General features: G+C 42.6%; 1 protein-coding gene across 3 annotated transcripts in view; it reads right to left on the bottom strand.

The window, feature by feature from the left end:
* The window catches only part of MELK (maternal embryonic leucine zipper kinase), a 44633-nt gene extending 25389 nt beyond the window's left edge, over positions 1 to 19244 (bottom strand). The window contains exons 1-12 of one of the 3 annotated variants that reach the window (XM_030567896.1): positions 19127 to 19244; positions 17110 to 17210; positions 16720 to 16805; positions 16093 to 16209; positions 14885 to 15028; positions 13938 to 14006; positions 12701 to 12793; positions 10411 to 10509; positions 5252 to 5320; positions 4656 to 4754; positions 3387 to 3473; positions 862 to 993 (exon numbers count right to left, since the gene is read on the bottom strand). In XM_030567896.1, the coding sequence (XP_030423756.1) occupies positions 862 to 993; positions 3387 to 3473; positions 4656 to 4754; positions 5252 to 5320; positions 10411 to 10509; positions 12701 to 12793; positions 13938 to 14006; positions 14885 to 15028; positions 16093 to 16209; positions 16720 to 16805; positions 17110 to 17173 (1059 nt within the window). In that variant the 5' untranslated portion in view covers positions 17174 to 17210; positions 19127 to 19244. Of the gene's footprint in view, positions 1 to 861; positions 994 to 3386; positions 3474 to 4655; positions 4755 to 5251; positions 5321 to 10410; positions 10510 to 12700; positions 12794 to 13937; positions 14007 to 14884; positions 15029 to 16092; positions 16210 to 16719; positions 16806 to 17109; positions 17211 to 18883; positions 18972 to 19126 lie in introns of those variants that run through there. The other 2 variants (XM_030567897.1, XM_030567898.1) reach the window with 2 other exon arrangements.
* Positions 19245 to 20651: the final 1407 nt, after the last annotated feature.

The raw sequence follows: 20651 nt of genomic DNA, 5'->3' as shown, positions 1-20651 counted from the left end.
CAGATGCCTAGCTCTGAAGGGTCAAGACCCCCAATTTGAGAAAGGCTGGTTTCCCCTGTGAAATCCGTATAGTATAGGGTAAAAGCATGCAAGAGACCAGATTTCATGGTCAGTGATCCATTCTTCATGGTCATGAATTTGGTATGGCCCTAAATTATCAAAATACAAGCTGTCAGCCTCCAAGTTAAATTGAATATAGCCTTTTATCATCCTTTATACAAGGTCCTGGACAGCTAACTGAAGATGAAGTATGTCAGATCAATAGAGAATCAAACTAAGTTAAAACAGTCAAACTCCATGCCAACTTTAGACATTTAAATCTAAGGGCCATTTGTAACAGTTTATTTCAACAACTGAAATAGAACGTAGTGAGGTGGTTTCTTGGGACATGAAGAGCTTCACTAATTAGCACCGCATACTTTGAATTGCTCTCAGATACAGAAAGGCACCAGTCCAATCTGTGGGTGGGTGCAACTGCCCACTTGCTCATGGTATTCCCCATAGGACTGTATTACACCAGTACCCAAACACTGAACTGGTGCCCTCTGTTTTTAGGTCAGGAAGAAGTTACAGATTTATAAATGTAACAATGTACCAAGAGAATCTTAGGCAGAAACTGCCTGAAACTGCTGTTCTTTATAAAGCTGGGAAGTGACTAAATAAGAGTTTTCAGTGACAGCCTTAGCTTATTTCAACTGACAAAAATGCAGTTGAAAGTACATCCTCTTTATATGTTTCATGTTATAAGACCAGAGCAATTTAGATTTTATACAGTCCCTTTTTAATGGCATCTTATTTTTGAAGGCAGTGCAAAAGCAAACACTGCATTAACATGGTACAATACTGAGGCCTACAACTTACCTTCAGTTCTCTGGATGGTGCGATGCTAGTGTGTTCTACTGCTAGAGAGGGAAGCCATAGCCGGACAGGCTTACTGTGAGCCTTCTTGGATTGAAGCAAGAGGTATGTTGCTGATATTTGATCATATTTCCACTAAAACCAAGAGGAATTTGTCAGAATGCTGCTATTTAAGAGAGTCATGTTAAACACGGCTTTAAGTTACACTTTTAGCACCCATTCTCTTGGGAGAAGGACAATCTACTTCTTACGGACTCTTCAGGTCTGTATGATCACCCCACTAATTCCATAGGCTGCAATGGAGTTGCACTGGTGTAGAGATCAGAATCAGATTGTGCTTGTTATTACTCTGCCTCCTTCCTGCAAGCAAGTTGGAAATGTGGTCTAGAGATTATAGCAGAGGCTAGAGACAGAGCGAAACCCCTGCCCAGTTGAAATCAATGGCAAGACTCCCAGTGAATTCAATGGGGCCAAGGTTTCAGCCAGAACACCTTGGTTCTTTTCCAGTTGTCACTGAATCAGTGTAGGACCTCAGGCAAATTGAGTTCTTATACTTATCTTCCAGATGGGAAAACTGACTGTCCTTGCCAACCTCCCAGGATGGGGTGTGGGATTAGGCTTACTTTAGGTTCATTAAGTAAGTATAGATATGCTAGCCTGCAGTTCTCATTCCCCCAGATGTGTGTCATACTAGCCGCACACTATGCACACAGTTTCCAATCAGGAAGTTACTTTCTACTGTAACTACTTTGGAGAACTGGAATTCCCTCTAAAAGAGCTATTTCAGCATACCACTAGATGCAGTAACATTAAGTATCAATTTGGGTTCTCAAGTTTGCTAAGTAGCTAAATTAGTTATTTTCACTATTCAATAGCTTAGCATGTAGTATTTACTGTCTAGTCTAACACTTCATTAAATCTTACATCAAAACTAGGAGCATCAGAACAATTATACATATGTGGAATTCAGCTAGAAAACTTCCAACAAAAATGCACATTAGCCATGAACACAATCTACATTGTCATGTTGCTTGTGCTACTGAATGGAATAGCTACATTACTTTTTCCATTTTATTTGCAAACACCAAGACATTGCTTCTCTGCCTATTCAGCATCGCATTTGAGAATTCTCCTGTTTAGATAGTATTCTGAATTTGTTCTCCATGAAATTATTGAATTGTTTTTAAAACAATCATCTCAGCACATGGAGTCACAGCTGGTGAAGAACCACCATAAGTTTCCCTTGGTCTTCAAGGGATTCTGAATAGGGCACTAGGATCCTGGTTAAAACTTTGATGTCAGTGATTGATTGATACATGAGGGGAAGAGGGGGAAAATAAATGAAATCCACAAAATGTAGTGCCAGAACTACAGCTGAGCTTGCAATTAAAATAGTAATACTTTTAAAAGAACAGTCTTGTGTAGCCCAGAGCTAGCTTTAGCACAGGGTTCTCAACATGGGGGGGTGGGGCGGGGAAAAGAGGTCACGAGCTGTCAGCCTCCACCCTAAACCCTGCTTTTCCTCCAGCATTTAGAATGGTGTTATATATTAAGTGTTTTAAAATTTATAAGCGGGGATGGGGTCACACTCAGAGGCTTCCGATGTGAAAGGGGTCACCAGTACAAAAGTTTGAGAACTATTGCTTTGGCATTTATTTTATTTAGCAGTAACTCAAGGAACCTACAGGCCTATATCCTGTAAGACACTGGCTTTGGCAGTTAGCATAAGACTTGAGGCCTATGAATTTTGGCATCAATAAACGTCTCAGTGCTCACTCCCAAGTTTTGGGGAACTGGGAAGAGAGCATTTAAGGGGGGGAGTTTGTACATAGCAGCAGGCAACTACAGGAGTATGAGCTAGACACCAGCATTTGGATATTTTAGGCTAGAAACATCTCCACACCACAAGAGTGCCATTGCAACAAGTTGACATAAGATAATAAATTGGAATCATTAATATACTAACCTATAGGAAAGGGCACCCCAATATTAGTATGGTGAGGAAATACAAATAAAGAAGATGGGAGAAACCCCTACTGAATATGCATTAAGCATTAGTGGCACGAGCATAACATAAAAGTTGTACCCTAGCCTGTGTGTGGAGGAGGGAGAGAAGAGAGAGACACTGGCCCTGGGAAAATGCCAGGAGCATGGCCACTGGTGAGGAGGAAGACAATGTCTAACATTTCAAGTTGTTCTGCAATGGGATGTTCAGATGTACATTCTATATTATCTCTAACTATCTTGCTGGGTTGGAGTGTTTGTGACTTTGCTAAATGTATTAACAAAATACAGAAGAGTTCCTAAAGAGAGTGTTTCAGCCATGCACACCAGGGTTCCCAACTCAACAGCAATTTTAATAAATCGGCCTGATCTTGGGACAAGATAATTGGGAATTAAGTAACCAATACTCAATCCATAGATCAGACTGCAATGGACAGCTTTAAGTTTCATACTTGAACCAATGAGTATGGAGTCAGTTAATATGTCAAGGTTTAAAAAAGTTATTCAGGTTGCAGGTTACTTACCTCTGAAATTAACTTAGTCATACTTTGCCTGCTGCATTTATGGAACACTGAGAGTTCTATTATGCAGTCATCATCAAGATGCCCAAGCTGCAAGAACAAGTGGGTAAAGTGAAAGCTTCAGACTTTGTGAAATCTTTTAGACCAGCATTTGAATGGGATGTTCCCATGAAGGCAGATGGCTCTTGGCTTGACAGCCCAACATCTGCAGACAGGACTATTGTGATCATCTGGCCTGACATCCTGTCTAACAGGACTTCCCCAAAGTAATTCCTAGAGCAGATCTTTTAGAAAAGCCTCCAATCCTTGATTTTAAAAATTGCCAATGATAGAAAATTCACCATGACCCTTGGTAAATAACCGACACTGCTAGAGAGATGGGATTTTGTTGGAGATGAAGCAGTGCACTTCAATTCCTCCCCTAATTAAAAAGGAACAAACAAAACTATTAAGATGTGTGAAGCTGTACAATGTTGCAGCTATGAGTTAGAACTGACACTGCATGTACAGTAAAGAAGCTCTTTGCATAGAGAAACAATGACACCCAATGGCCAAATGTGGATACTGGCTGTACATACCTGAATATTCTCCCCCCTCCCCCCCCCCCCCCCGTTTATCACCTACGCCTAATCTTTGCTAGATTTTCATTTTTGTGCTGGCTTAACTTCTGTGGCTAGTACAGTGTTTGATGAAGGGGATATAGAGAGTTTTCAATAAAGTCTTAAGGGAGGTTTTATCCAAAAAAAGAGACTATAGGAAACAAACAAAATTGCATAACAACATTATGCAAGTCACTCCATACCGTAGGTCTGAACTGTTCTGCAGCACTCAAGTGCCTGATTTTAAAAAAAATCTACCCCTTACTACATACAACTATCCATTTGTATCACAAGTGCTCAGAGTCTAACTTGCCAGTTAGATGTGAAGATACCCACCAGGTCCTTTTTTTTTGGGGGGGGGGGGCAGGGGTTATTTATTTATTTTTTTTAATTAACTAGACTGCAAATTCTGCAGCTAGCATATGAGGTCTTTCCCCTTCATAGGGATTAAGAAATTTACATTGAGTCATTTTGGATATGCATTCTGACAGGAAGAGAACCTTGAAGAATTCAGTGTCAGCTACTTGCTGAACTAAGTAACTAGTTATCTTTAGGTCTGCCCCTCAGAAGTCTTTGCATTGTCACCATATGCCATCCATTAAGGAACAAATTTAGGCAGAAGTTATGCTCCAGTCACTACATGGTATAGTAATCTTCTAGTTAGTGTACTCACTGGGTATTTGCTTTGCCACTCAACAGCATAGGAGTAATCCTGCATGAGCCATGGATGATTCAAGAGATGTTTAACTGTAATTCGCTTCTTTGGATCCACCTAATGGGCGGTGAGAATCTAATCAGTCAATGTTCAAGTAGAAATCGGCAAGATACTTTAGATTCAATTTCTTTCCTCAAAAAGGTAAGTCAGGCCACAAAGGCCAGTTAAGGAAACCTACATTAACAGTAGCTGAAAGGATGATTGACAGTCATCACGGTTAACAGTAGCCCAGCTAACCTGTGTTTTATAAATCTAGCTTGCTATAATAGCACACTTGGGCAGTAAGTTTATGCAGCAAGGTTAGTCTCCTGAATAGGAGTTAGATGCTGGAAGACAACTTTGAGGTTAGCAACATGACAGCTGCACCATCGTATGCTAAGTGCTTTGAGCGATGTTCTATGAACATAACCCATTCTGCAGAGGGACCAGTTATAATTTTATTGAAAAATTTCTGAACTAAAAGGCTGTATTTTAGGCTGCGTCAATATTTCAGTGCTATTTTGAGTAGCGAAACAGTACTGTAAAGTGTGGTCTGATAGAGCCAATTGCTTTACCTGCAGCATCTGGTGTAGAAGCAGTATACTGCTTGCAGAAAGCCATTTTGGAACCTCATATTTTCCTCTCTATATTTAAAAAAATAAAAAGTTGAGTGAACTTTGGCCAACTAGTGCCAACAACTTCATTAAATTGCTTGGATGCTTTACCGGACAAATGTGACTAGATTTTAGGTTAAAATAGTTTCATGCCAGGTTAGTCCCGCGGAGAGAAGGCTGAACTTGAACTGCTATTGCAGGAACACAATTAAATGAGATTGTAGATAAACAAATCAGATAAGAGTAACTCAACCATCAGCTTTGACACATTCGCCTCCCCAGCCTTTATCCATTCTGTTTTGTTGTGCCATTCAGTCTTAAGAGTGCTTGCACTCAGAACAGGAAATGTGGTTCTATAGCACCTAGCACAATGAGGCACCAAGCATAGAATCAGAAATGTAGGCCTGGAAAAGCCCTTGAGATATCAAGTCTAGTTCCCTGCACTGAGTCTGGGCCAAGTAAACCTAGACCATCCCTCACAAGGGTTTGTCCAACCTGTTTTTGAATCCTCATCATTGGAGGTTTTTAAGAACTTCCCTTGCAAGCCTGTTCCAGAGCCTAACTACCCTGAGAGCCAGAAAGTCCCTCCCCAATATCTAACTTAAATCTCCTTTGCTGCAGATTAAGCCCATTACTACTTATCCTACCATCAGTAGGCACAGAAAACAATTGATCACAATCATTATAACAGCCCCTAATGCAAATCTTCATATATCAGGTCCGCACTCCCAAGTCTCAAGACTAAATATGCCCAGTTTAGCCTTTCCTCATAGAAGGTTTAGAAAACCTGACTTTTTTGCTGCTCTCCTCTGAACTATCCAATATGCCGAACATCTTTCCTAAAAGAATGGTGCCCTGAATTGGACATCATACCTCGGCTGAGGCCTCACTAGTGTCTAATAGGGCAGGAAAATTCTCTCCTATGCCTTGCATTCAACATTCCTGTTAATACACCTCAGAAGAAAATTGGCCTTTTTTTTTTTGCCATTGCCTCTATATGGTTGACTCAATCAATTATTGATCCACTAAAACTCCTAGATTCTTAGCAGTCTCACCATCTAGCCAGTTATTCCCATTTTATAGTTGGGCATTTCATTTTTCCTTCTCAAGTGTTGTACTTGCACTTCTTTCAATAGGCTCTGAGTGCTACTGTAATTTTTACTTAAATAGTATGAAGGTTTAAATCAACTGCTAGACAAAGTATTAAAATTCAACTGGCTCCTATATATTCTGTGCTTTTACAGTAGGAGTGGTTGTTACACCAAAAGGTAAGCAGCCTTGCGTTTAGCTGTTTTCCATTTATTTATATTTCTAATGCTGGACAGTAGCCGTAGAGGTTGGCAATAACTAGAAAAAACTACAAAGAGTTTAACCCTCCCCACAAACACACAACACACAAAACCCTAGAGTATGTGGGGTTTTAACCCAATGATTCATTGTTCATGTAGCATGTCTGATTAGTAGTTCAACATTAATAATTGCTTCCAAATTTTAGAAAAAAGGTAAACAGTAGCTATGAAAGTCAAACTGAAATTGCTACAAAGACATCACACACACTAAAATGAAAGCAACAAGAAATCAGTAAAGAATCATTGTGAAATATGATTTAACTACCAAGCTGGAATGAAATGCACTAAGTATTGAGAGTTTCATTTCTGCAGACAACTATTTTAATTACAGTCAAGTCTGGGTAATATACCTAGATACCTTTCTTTAACCCTTGTGATTTCACATTAGAAGTCTAAACTCTAGTTGATTTTGGTTTTAGTCAGGACTAATGAGTTTAGAAATATTACTGTTTGATAGCTGTTATAAAGCAATTCAACACTAGAAGTAATCTAAGGTGAAACCCATATACAAGTTTTATATATTCCAAGGAGTGCAGTTATATATTGAGGTTTGGTTGTGAACTACAGCTCTGGCATATGAACGTAGATGAAGTAAAAAAGATGAACACTCAATTAGTAGTCATGCTAGAAATGACAGCCAACAAATGCACAACTATCTTTACAAAAATGCTTAATATAATCAGAGGGAAATTTGCCTCTTAATGAGGAGCTGTCAATTTTTTATTTGATTTTCAATCAAAGCAGGAAGCATTTAGTCAAGTATTATTCCCAAGTGAGGAATTATAGAGCATTCTAGGCAAAGAAACATACTGTATGCAAGTGATACGACACCCTAATTAGATTAAACCAGCAAACTGTACTATACTGTGACGCGGAACAATAGTTCTGAGCAGAGATTATAGTAAGTTTCGAAATCTATAATGTGTGAAATTAAATTCCACAACAATGCATAGAAGTCCTAATTTAAATCCATTTTCCAACTTGCAAATCAAAAATTGAAACGGAATTCAGAATGATAGAAATAAGCCTACGTTGGTAAATCTTTTAATTAGGAAGGTTGTATCTTGTTTCTTGGCCTCAAACATAAGTTTTTAAAGCATGTTCATCTGAATGCATTTAGACAAGTCTGGGTGGGTCAATGTTCTGTGAATTCAGATCAACTCTAGCTCCAGAGCATATGGCACAAAGATTCATCTCCAAGACTTGTGTTAAGTATGGGTATGGGTTACAGCCTAGCCATTTATAAAAGTTTTCTAAACTGATTCAAACTATTTAAAGCATTTAGACACACACACTCTGGGCCATACCAGAACATGTACCTTCAACAGAAGTGGGAAAGTGAGTACTGGTTTTTAAATATGTTGGAGAGAGTACATTAAATTGTTTGCCAGAGCCTCTAGGTGCAAGAACATTTTATCTACTAAACCCCCCATACCAAGTATTGCCTGCATTAGCACTCCTAACTAAAATTCCTGTTTAATAATATTAAGGCTCTGCGTCGGTCATGGATTCTGTGACTTTCCGTGCCAAAAAAAGGGACCTTCTGGGATGTTTCCAGCCAAATTCCTGCATCCAAGCAGGATGTTTAACTGAAATTATGCAGGAGCATGTAGGGAGAGACCACATACTAGTAGCACTTCCTGACTTACCCTATTTGCTCCGCTTTACCTGGTACAGAAATTTAGTCTAGCTGGTTCATGGTTTCCTTCTCACCCCTCTCCATTTTGAGGAGCAAAGTGCAATAGCAATAGGTTGGTACCACATCCTCATGCTACAGCTCAGAAGTAATTGCTATATCGGATTTTGGAGGAGCAGGAGGAAAGGATCCTATAGTGATATCTGCTCGTCAAGGTGATTTATACACATTTGTACATGAGTGGTTCAAATACAGGATGAGGAGCAATAGTGCAGCCCACCAGTCAGGTGGTGCTAAGTATGCTTCTTCCTAAATGCTGCTTGCAATCAGTATGAGAGCCAGTCAGTCTGTGGTATCACAGGGGTCAGGGCGGGTGGAAGTGAACAAATATACAAGAGTAGAGAGGAGACAAGGGGAAGTTGTTTGCTGCATCATCTTTTGGGTCAGTGCAATGAAACAGTGCCTCAGGCAGCATTGAATCACAGAGAGCAGGTTGGGGTACTGCTCTCTTTTCACAATCCCTTCACTCTTGCTAATTCATCCCACTACACAAGTTAGTTCTAAAAAAAAGAATCTTGGAGGGACAAGATCCAAAACCAAAAAAGCTACATGCATCTGACGAAGTGGGTATTCACCCACGAAAGCTCATGCTCCAAAACGTCTGTTAGTCTATAAGGTGCCACAGGACTCTTTGTTGCTAAATAACTGGTGTGACAGCAGCACTACAGAGAAGGATCTGGGAGTTGTGGAGGATCACAGCCTCAACATGGAGTTAGCAATGTCATCCTGTTGCAAAAAAAGCAAATGCAATTTTATGTTGCATTAATAAAGGCATAGCATGCAAGTCATGAGAGGCGATAGTACTGCTCTGCACAGAGCTGGTTAGGCCTTAGCTGGAATACTGTGTCCAATTTTGGGCCTCAGTGTATAGAAATGAGGTAGAGAAACAGGAAAGAATCCAGAGGTGAGCAACAAAGATGATCAAAGATATGGAAAGCAAATCATATGAACAAAGGCCAAAGGAACTGGGCATATTTAGTTTGAAAAAAGGAGATTAAGGGGGAAGGAACATGATAGTGATCTTCACATACTTGAAAGGCTGCCATAAAAAAAGGTGGCGAAAGTTGTTCTTTCGCCATAGAGGGCAGGACAAGAGGCAATGTGTTTAAACTACAGCATAGCAGGTTTAGATTAAACCTCCAGAAAGAAAAATCTTCCTAACTGTAAGAACAGGAGGACAATGGAACAGAGGCCTAGAGAGGCTGCAGAAGCTTCTTCACTGGAGGTTTTGCAAAGGAGGCTGGATAGTTTAGATCCAACAAATCCTGCATCTTGGCACGAGGTTAGACTAGATGTCCCTTGCAGTCCCTCCTAACCCCATGATTCAAAGTTTCAGTGGTAACTCCTTGGAAAACCATTTCATGCCATATCTGTAGTATTTGCACACAGCTTTCTTGCCCCTCCTGATCCTCCAAATCTCCTAGTTTCCTCTTTTCTATTTCTGAGGCAGTGCTGCTCCTAGATTCTAAAACAAAAAAAGTAGTCACTGGGGATTCACTACTTCTGTAGTGAAGATTTGATTTCTACAATCACTTGATCTAAAGGTCCTCCCCAACCCAAAGTTGATTTCTGCCCTGTCATTACAAGCTAAACCTAGTTTTGTTTCTGTGGGTATTTTAAAGAATTTATATTAAATCCTATTGTATCTACATTTGCTTCACACTGATCCCTTCTCACAAACCTGATATATGAACCATTCGCTCTATTCTACAAGGGTCCTCTTCCCTAGGAGGTATAATAAAGGATTAAAAAGACCTCAGTTTATTTCAGATTAAGCAAGAAACAGAAGTGCAACAGCCTAGATTATTTCACTACATGCATTTTAAAGCTACTTTCATACTGATGTACCCATTCTGGATTTGAGAAAATTTACTTGTGTATCAGTTTCTCTAAGTTAGTGCACCTTCTGTAAACAGCACAAAAGTAAAGACCAAGAAACTATTAAACCCGTGACAACAGCAATACATTCAATCACTAGAGACCAATAGTCCAAGATGTACGACACCTTACCTATTTGCTATGCAAAGAGTCTTCACTTATGCTTGATAGTTTGGATTTCCTAAACCACTACGTACCGTTATCTTCCTGTAGAGTGCCATGACATTCTCATCATCAAACGGGAGAAAGCCACACAGCAGAGCATACAAGAGAACCCCCATGCTCCATATATCTGCCTAAAAGAAACAAACAAACCAACACTATGAAGGGTCAAGTAAAAGTGAGCAGAGGTTAAAAGATCTGGCAGCTCAGTGCTTTCCCAGGATGTGTACAACTGCTTAATGAGAAAGCATATTCTGTCCATTCTCAATAGAAGGGCCATACATCACTGAAGTAATTTTATGTTCATATGTCAAAGGTTATTGGAGCTAAAGGATGTTCTCCAAAGAAGTGCACACTCAGAAGTGGCAAGTTTACCTTTCCCTGACTCAACTTTGGAGTAATTGCTATTCAGAGCACTGCTAAAGCCACATCCTCTCCTCAAATCTTCAAGTGCAGCCAGATGTTTGATTTCTACAGGGAAGAGAAATTGCTACATAGAGTCTTGACATGGAAAGTTTTAGTGCTGCACATGAGACCTGGCAACAAAAACCACCCTGTTCCTACCAGCTAATATTAACTCTGATCATGAAGAGCAGCTCAGGGGGCTGCTTATTTGTCAAGGCTGTTGCTGAAAGTCCAGCCACTTCCATTTTCTAAGTGAATTTAATGCTATAGTAGGTGCCAATTGCCATATATTTGCACAAATAGAGTGTAAATAGGGTTGGCAGAATACAGTTGATTTTGTACGTAATTTCAATGAATAGATTTTCCAATTTTTATATTACAATCGCAGAAAATTCAGAGGGGATAGGTTTGGGGTTAGGGCAGCATTGACACCAGAGCTGCATGGGACTCCCTGCACAGGTGAGGGTCCCAAGACACCCAGGAGCAAGGCGTGGGGGGAGGCTGCAGTCCTGGCACAGTGGAGCCCAGACACCTGCCAGGGTTGCAAGGCGAAGAATGAGCCAGTAGTTATGGAGAGACCACCCTGCTGCTGAATAGCTCTTACCCATGGATGGTCTTAGCACTCCTGGCTGGTGAATGAGTGGGGTCATGACAGCGGAGCTGCAGAAGGACTGTGCTACATGACACTGGAACTCTGCAGATGCAACTAGCAGGGAAAGCTGCAGTCCTGGCAGTGTAGAGACCCCCAGCCAGAAGAACAAAGGAGGAGCAAGAGGATAACAAGCCCCTGACCATGGAGGCCACTTTGCTGCTGAATGGCTCTGTCCCAGGCAGGAGAGTCATTCAGCAGTGACGCAGCCTCCCCAGCAGTTCGTCTTCCTTGTAACTTTAGCCTGGGGTGGGTGTGTGTGTGTGTGTGTGTGTGTGTGTGTGTGTGTGTGTGTGTGTGTGGTTGGGGTGCACATGCCCACTATTGTTAGTGATGATTTTTTTTTTTTTTGGTCGATTGCAGTGTCAGCTGAAGATAGAGGCCAGTAAACCTCTATCAATTTAGATCAAATCCTGCCAAGTCTAGGTATAGCGCACCAGAGTAAGTGCTCCCCACTCTGACCCGAAAGGAAATGCTAAAACAGAAACTGGGAAATGTGAAAGGATTTTGAACTGGTGGAGAGCAAAGTCCCGCAGGCAGGAATGACTAGCAAAATGCAAGCCAAGACACTGGTGCAAAGAAACATGAGAGCAAGGAGGAGTGACACTGATGTAGAGGGGGGACCAAAAGTGAAGAAACTTTGGGATAGATTGGCTAGGTACAAGGTGGGTGTTAGGAAAGGAGCTTACAGCAATCTAGCCTAGCTTTGATCTTCTGTTTCTGCAGCAGAGGTGGGTAAAAAAGGGAAGCTTTAATGTGAGAGAAAGAGGCAAAGACAACAGTAGGCCTTAGAAATGGAACGAACTGTGGTATTCTCTTCAGAGGAGTAGCTGTGATGTGTTCTGTTTAAGTTGCCAGCACAAATTCCAAGAAAAGAAGTCTGAGACAATAGCAGAGGAGACTGAACAGAAGGAAGAGGAAAGCTTGGGAGTTATTAGTGTAGAGGCAATTCCCGGAGTGGATGAACTCATGAAGAGGCTCAGTGTTGGAGGGAGCTTAGGATGATGTTCTGCAGGACACAACCAAGGAGATGAAGGAGCAGTCTGAGGAGAACTAGTCAAGAAGAACAATGAGAAGTGTGCTAAAGACGGTGTGTCATGTGCTACTTTAGCACAAATCCACCACTGTCCAGGCTAAGCAAGATTCCTGCAGCGAAGACTTGCAGGGGCAATAAGTGTTTAAAGCTAAGTCTAGTTATGCTAGTGTTTAAGTACGTGAAGTTCAAAGCATATTTAAGACACTGTATCAGGGAAGGACATTGCATAAAATACCTCTGAGCCAATGTAAGCTTTGCCCTGAATTAACTCTGGTGCTGCATAAGCTGGGCTCCCACAACATGTGTTCAGCTGGTAATCCAGGCCACCCTATAGCAGAACAATTGAACAGACACAGACTTAAAATGGAAATTTAAATACTTAATTTTAACCATACTGTAGCACAAGACTATGGGCCTCACTCTCCACTGTGGTGTGTCTTGTGTGAGCATATATACCAGTGCTAGCAGAAATGCTCTAGTTAAGCCATCAACTAGGTGCAGTTTCCAGCTCTGGTAGTTCCTGCATTACCACGGGCAGGTCACTTATTCTCTCTCTCTCTCTCTCTCTCAGCTGCTCATCTCCCCATCTAGAAAGTGAAATTAATGTTTCCTTATGGGGCCAGTTACACCTACACGGGATTTGTCAGATAGCTCTCACACCTTCTTTACAAGACACACAGCAGTGGGAAACCAGTCCACATCTATAGTGTTGACACATTAAAGCAAGCAGTGTGTTTCTTTGACAGTGATGTGTTCTGGACAGCAGGACTGAAATGACATTCCAATACCTAATCAGTTATCTGCCTTTGTCTGTACTTTTAATCAGTTCATAAATTGGAACATTTTACTGGTCAGCTAAAACCAGTGTTCTGGCTAACAGCAACCCCCCTGCTTTGGTTTTACATTGAATTCTACCCATGGGATCGCTTCCTGTTACTACCCACCTCAGTCTAACCAGCTCTATGTTTAGATTACTAAGTGCAGAAGTCTACGGTAACACCACAGCTTTAAATAGAAGAAGTTTTGAGATAAGGTTTGGAAGTCAGACCTCTGCATGCCACCTGTACACACAATTGTCTCCTGGTCCACAACCCCCTAGATAAATACCTTTGGAACACTCATAGCCATATCTAATTCTAGAAGGCATATCCAGTCAATTATTTGTATTATAACAGCACTTGGAGGTCCTGATATCTGTTGGGGCCTTGGTGCGCTAAGTGCAATACTAACAGTTGGACTTTGCCTTGAAGAACTTACAAGAGAAAATAGACGAACCACCATAAGATCACAGTAATGCAAGCTGGAAGTAGAATCCCACCCACTGCCTGTCCATGCTCTTTACAATGAGTAGCTGGAATTCAAGTAATTGAAGTGTTGGCTGGTGACCTGAGTGCTATTAAGCACCCTTTTAATATCTGAAGTATTTGGATGCACTACTGCATAGTTAGTGTAGTTTACTTTTGCACACTCACTTTTGGCTTTGCACAGAGACCAAAGTCTATCAGCTTCAACTTATGCTCTTCATCAATCAGCAAGTTCTCCTGAAGAAAAGAAGAGTGGTGGTAATGAGGGCACTTTACAGGATAACCCAGCCACAGGAGGATTTAGTTGTTCCCTCATATCTTCTAGCTGTCAATCAGTGCTGTTCACCATCCTCCCCCATCTCTTTAATGGCTACAAGCAATGCTCAGCCTCTTCCCCAGATGATATCTTTTGAGACCAATATTTCATACATTGCCCAGTAAGCGGTCATGCACTGAAGTTCCTCCCCTAGGGATTTCCTCCTCTTCAAAGTGTTCTAATCAGTCCATAAATACAAAACAAGTTCCTACGAGTGCAAGTTGAAGTGGGTTTCCTAATAAGTCTCAGGGCGAGGACAGCAGGATATCTCCCACTACACCCTCTTAATGTCACCAACTGGAGATCTGAAGCAGAACATGGCACTTGTGCTGTGGAGTTGAAAACAGTGATATGGAGGGGCAGCTAAGGTATGATTTGCTATTAGAAGTGGAATATGGAGCAAAAGGAAGAACAGACTGACTGGAGCTAGCTTGAAGTCTCAGAGTTGAGTACTAAGTGTGCCCTTGTTCATTATAAGTAAACTTTCTCCCTCCTGATGTTGATCTTCGGTGATCCCCTTCTGAAACAGCATTTACAGGCTCTAGAGGGAGCCAAATACAACTCTCAGCCAAAATAGGTGCATCATTGAGTAGAACTGGGCTAGGAAAAAATATATATCTTGAAAGAGGAAGCTAAAGACATGGAAGAATTAAAAAACAAAACCTTCAGTCCTTATACAGTATCTTATTTTGGAGGAGAGGTTTAGCAGCTTTTAAAAAAAAATATTCCACCCCATTTGAAAGGATACTGGATAATACTAAAAGCAGCAGTCAGATTTTTAGAAACAAGTCAAACTTACTGGTTTGAGATCCCTGTGGGCATACCCCTGACTGTGCACATAAGCAATTGCTGAAACAATCTGACGGAAAAATATACGAGCTTCCTCTTCTGAAAGGCGATCCTTGGAGATTATATAATCAAACAGCTCTCCTCCAGGACAATACTGCAATGAGACAGAAAAAATGGTATTTGAGACAAAAATTGTGATCTACCAAGTAATCTTACACTTGTAAAGAAGCAGCCTTGGCCAGCCTTGTATAGTACATGGTCATTTTAGTTCTAATGCAGTAGTGTCCAAAGGTCCCCCAATCAGGAGCAGAATATTATTGTGCTAGGTACAATACAAAGAAGATCTGATCCCTGTCTGAAAGGGTAAACAGATTTTTGGTAATGACAACAGCAGCGTAACGTGCAGTAGGAAGGTGGCAGAATTTGGGTATGCAATAACTATGTGTACTTCTTAGTCATATTTTTTTTAAAAAAGTGAAAGAAAATATGAGTGAATATTGAATCACTTATTGTGAGCATTGCTGGAGCGATTTTTTAGGAGCAACTTGAATGAAGGAAGGATTAATGATTGAACAAACCACAGTGGAGAGCATTTTATCTACCTGGGAGCAGTATGAAAATAGAAACTCTTGTGAGAAGCTGATGATAGAACACTGCATTTGGCATCAATGGCAGAAGAGAGGTGCAATAACATGAGATCTGATATACATGCAGAGGTTGCATTAAGTAGGGCCTTGAAAGTGAGGACAAAGTTTGAACTGAAGCAACAGAGAAAGGTGAGCCAATTGAAAGATTAAATCAGAATGGATTAGGACTATGCAGCTGCATTTCTTGTGGGGTCAGGGGGAGGCGTATGGATGTTGGATAGACTGGAGGAATGCGGTCATCTTAAATTGCCAGCTAGGTTCTTGTTTTACTATATTGGCTCTCTTGCTCTAGAGCAGAGCCGCAATTTCAGGCTGCACACACGGCAAGTGACTATTTGAATCCTTCCAAACATGTTGACTTAAATTTTGAGAGGCTTTTGTAGAGAATCTACAAGACAAGTTTTGAAAGTAACCCATTTTAAACTGGCGTCCCTTTTACAATGTCTGCCCTATTTGGTCAGCTGTACCGAGGGATTGCTGGGGACTCAAAGGTGAGTTTTTTAGCCATCCCATACAGAGACTGAATTATTAACATTAGATATTCCAGAAGCATCAACACTGTGAATCTAACCTCCAAGACCATGAATATCTTCTTGGATGTCTCTATCACATGGTATAATCTGCAAATATGCTGGTGACTCAAGTTCTTCATTGCATCAATTTCTGTTTTAACACGAGGTAAATCATCCTAAGAAATGAAAGCCAGTTATACAGTTGCTAAATATGGCTATTTCTACACCCTGTGCAGTGCTCCTACTGCAACTAATGACAATATGTTCACATGTATATAATTAAGGTCAACCCAGTATAACCCAGTATAAGGTCAACCCAGTATAAGGTTTGGTATAACTATAAGAGTTCAGAATTTGGTACACATGTCAGAGACACAGAAGTTTAGTGTAATTGTTATAATGAAAAGTTTGACTTTTTCCCTGAAAAAGTTGTCAGGAAATTATTAAGTCTTAAATTGGAGCATGTTTACATTTTAAACTGTGAAATGAGTCTCTCATCAATGTCATGTCACCAAAAATAAGTGTTTTTGGAGGTTAATAAAGTTCTTGCAAGTTCTGCTGGTTCTAGAAAGACACTTCAGAAGAGTGGCTAACAATTCTATACATTACAAACATTTCATGAGTAAAAGTGGAGGCTGGCTCCCATTACAAAATGGAATCTCAAGCAGTATGCTACTTAGACTTACCCCCAAAGCCAATTTGTCCATGATTTTGATTGCAACTTTTTCACCTGTAAGGAGATGGCGACCTAGCTTCACCTTTGCAAAGCCACCTGAATTTAGAAGAGAGGCAGTAAGAATCCAAGATGAAAATTAATTTTCTCCTCAATAATCCTTTACTAGAGTCACACTACATGAGCAAGTCTTACAGTTTATAGAAAACTTTTTACAGCTAAAAAGTACTAAAGAGGATTTTTTCTGGATTAAAAAAATCTCAATTTTATTCAGCAAGATTAGCATGTGAAATCTGATCTCTAGAGTAGTTGCTACCATAGCACTCTGCTTTTGATTTGGATGTGAAGCTGAAACATTAAGCATAAGTTTTAACTATTTTACTCTAAGAGATAAGAAATGTACCTGTCCCAACTGTTTCATATAATTCATAGTACTTGAGAATTTCCTCATAGTCATCTACACCCATGTTGAGATAGGCAAAGTTTAGCAGTACTTCTGAAATCCTGGCAATGACATAGGAGAACATGATCAGTTATGTTTTAAGATCTCTACCTAAGAAACACTTATGTTAACAAAATATAGAGTCAAAAATGTAACCTTGAAACTTAACATTCACTGAAGACACAATCTACCTGAAAATCTGCTTCAACAGCCAGTTTCTGTATGCCTAGAACATGCTGAAGTTATAATCTAGTGAGTTTACAGTTAGAGTCTATTTCCACATCATCATATCAAAGGTCAGTACCCAAGAGATGAATATTACTTCTGCAATCTAACCAAGTTACAAACTAAAGTGCTCATCTGCTCCGATTTGTGGCTTTCCTTTCATCTCATTAACAGCACTGACACTTGACCTCCCCCATCAAGACTAATTGATACTACTCAACATTTTAATTTATTCAGAATAAGAAAATTTGGCTGGTGTTCACTGATTATTGTAAAATTAGAATTTCTGCACTTACTCTGTAGCCCAGTGAAAAGTTTCATATTTCAACCACGTGCAGAGTTCAGCACTCCAGTTTCCTAACTGCACTGCATCACTTACAACAAACAGCAGTATTTCTGTAACAGTGCCAGCTTCCCCTTCCTGATCAGGCTAGTCCAACTGGAGTGAAGGATATTGTAACAGTTGCTATGCCAGGCCAGTCACCACAGTTATGCCCATCACAATAGGATCATAAGAGCACACATACTTGGGTCACAAAACCCTCAATTTACCTTGGCCCTAGAGGCACAGACCTTGCCTTAGTCTAGGCTAGGAAATAGGTCAAGACCCAAGCTAAGGCTAAAATTTAGTCACAGAGGTGACAGAAGTCATGGAATCTGTGACTTCCAGTGACCACCATGACTTCAGTGGTGGGGAGCTGCAGGGTCCCCCCCCAGTCCACCATTCCAAGCCACCACAGGGGAACCCCTGCTGCCTCAGGGGTAGGGGTATCCTGCAGCCACCAGCTGCTGCAGGCAGCTTCTAGCCCCTGCGCAGATGCCATCCTTCAGGCAGTGTGAGGATCCGCAGAGCCCCATTTTGTCCCAGATATTTTTAGTAAAAGTCAAACAGATCACAGATTCTGTTAATTTTTCTTTTTTGCCCATGACCTGTCTGACACTTTTACTAAAAATATCCATGACAAAAATCTTAGCCTTACCCACAGCTGACATCAGGTTGGCAACTGCAATATCACCCTTGATGCAGCCTGGTGTTAACACAGGAGCTAGTCAGGGTCAAAGCTGGTTCCATCAGCATAGCCACACTACATGGTTTACTCAGAGTTAATGGCTTGCCAGGTAATCAAGTTAGCCATCAGATTTACATAGGTTCATCTGATCACTCCATTCACATTTGTTCCAGGACACAGGGTTGGTGCTTTACCACAGGCTAAACTCCAGAATAAACATTTAGGCAGCATCCAGAGTAGCCTTCATACATCTATTGCTACTGTGAATTCACTGGCAATCAATTAACACCAGGTAAAACTTCTCTGCAGCGTTGCCAACTCTTCGGATTTTCTCCCAACCTGCATGCTAGTTGGTGGCTGTTCTCCAAGCGCCAGCTCCGGGAGTCCTGTGATGACAGGAGCCTCAGCTTGCATTTAAGCCTTTCTAGCCCTTTTGGAGAGGAGCCCTATCGGCTCAGGCACCATTTATCACCCCCAGAGCCCAAACCACCGTCACGCACCTGACCGGGGATTATTGAGCATTTGCGGATGGCAGTGGCAGAGCCCCGAGCCCCCCCGGGGCCTGGAGGAAGGGAGACTACAGCGAACCCCCAGCACGGGGCCAGCTGATGGGAGGAGCGACAGAAGGGGCCCGGGAGCGCGGGATGGGGCAGTGGAGCGTGGGGGGCCGCACTGACACCCCCGACCCCAGCTTGTCCCTCGGGCGCCGCCCCCGCAGAACTCCAGCCCCGGGCCGCGCTCACCTGCCCGGCGCGAGGGGTCTCTAGGCAACGCGGCGCTTCCGAGGCCGAAAACACCGAGCGCGAGCCACAGCAGCGGCTACCGCTTCCAACGTTTAAATTTCCCTGCCAACCCAGCCTCTTCCGGCCGAGGCGGCCGGCCGACCAATCAGGTCGAAGCGGCGTCGCGGAAGGGGCGGGATGTGTCGGGGAGCATTATGGGAGGAGGGTCGGCGGTGCCGGTGTGGGCTGAGCTGGGCGCCATGTTTGGAGTGGCTTTTACCCCGCCTCCTGAGTCCTGGCTAGAGTTGCCTTAGGGGCTCGGCCTCATCCCTGTGGTTGAGTCAGACGCACGTGTCCTGAGCGGGTGGCAGGGCCCAGTGAGCGGGCCGGCTGTGCAGAGCAGTTATTTACTCCTCCCACCCGCAGGGAAGTCACAGGGAGAACCAGGGTTGCTAAACTTCTACTTGCATAAAACTGAACAACATAGCCCCGCCCTCTGCCCTTCCCCTCCTCAGAGGCCCCGCCCCTTCCTTGAGGCTCCGCCCTACTCATTCCATCCCCCTCCCTCTGTTGCTCACTCTGCCCACCTTCCCTCACTCCCCCATGTTCACTGGGCTTGGGCTGGCTCAGGGGGTTGGGATGCAGGAGGGGGTGCAGGCACCAACAGTGGGTGTGGGCTCCAGGGTGGGGCCAGAAATGAGGGGTTCAAGGTGCAGGAGGGGACTCTGGGCTGGGGGTGTTGGCTCTGGGGTGAGGCTGGGGATGAGGGGTTTGGGGTGCAGGAGGGGGCTCCAGGGTGGGGGGTGGAGCCAAGAGATTTGGAGTATGAGAGGGGGCTGGAGTTCAGGGTGTAGGAGTGAGCTCTGGGCAGGGGTTTGGTGGGGGGGAGGGGTGAGCAGGGCCGGCTTTTATTAACTGTGGGTCCTATTTAAATATCCAGCAGCGGTCTGGGGCTTCGGCAGCACTTCAGCCAATGGGAGCTGCTGAGCCGGTGCTTGGGGTGGGGGCAGCATGCAGAACCCCCAGCTGCCCCTATGTGTGTGGGGGGGAACATGCCGACTGCCTCCAGGAGCTGTGTGGAGCCAGGGCAGGAAGGGAGCCTGTCAGCCCCGCTACACCCTTTTTCGACTGGGCGCTCAGGTCCAAAACTGAACACCTTGCAACTCTTAAGTCCAGGCATGGGGCTAGGCTATGTACTAGCTCAGCTATGTCACCCCTGGCACAGGCCCACACTGAGCTGGCCTAGCACAGTGCTGCCTTCCCTAGCACAACCCCGCAGCATTGGCTCCTGCCTAAGAGCCGCCTATAGCTGTCACTACACCCTTCCACGGCTTCTCCACCATTACTTCTCTATGCAAAAAGGAAGAAATGGTTTATACTCATTTTAATTTTTTTTCTCTTGAAAAAAAATGCGCCTTCCTGTCAGCAGTTTCCCAAAGAGAATGAGGAAGTTCCATCACATGGGATATTAAAAACAAACTCCTTTGATTCTGTGAGCAGATGCCTTGGCCCAGTATAGCAAGTGCTTTTCTTTAATGCTGTATCA

This window comes from Gopherus evgoodei, chromosome 6 (assembly GCF_007399415.2).
Source record: "Gopherus evgoodei ecotype Sinaloan lineage chromosome 6, rGopEvg1_v1.p, whole genome shotgun sequence".
Taxonomy (NCBI): domain Eukaryota; kingdom Metazoa; phylum Chordata; order Testudines; family Testudinidae; genus Gopherus; species Gopherus evgoodei.
This window is presented reverse-complemented; position numbering and strand designations above follow the sequence as displayed.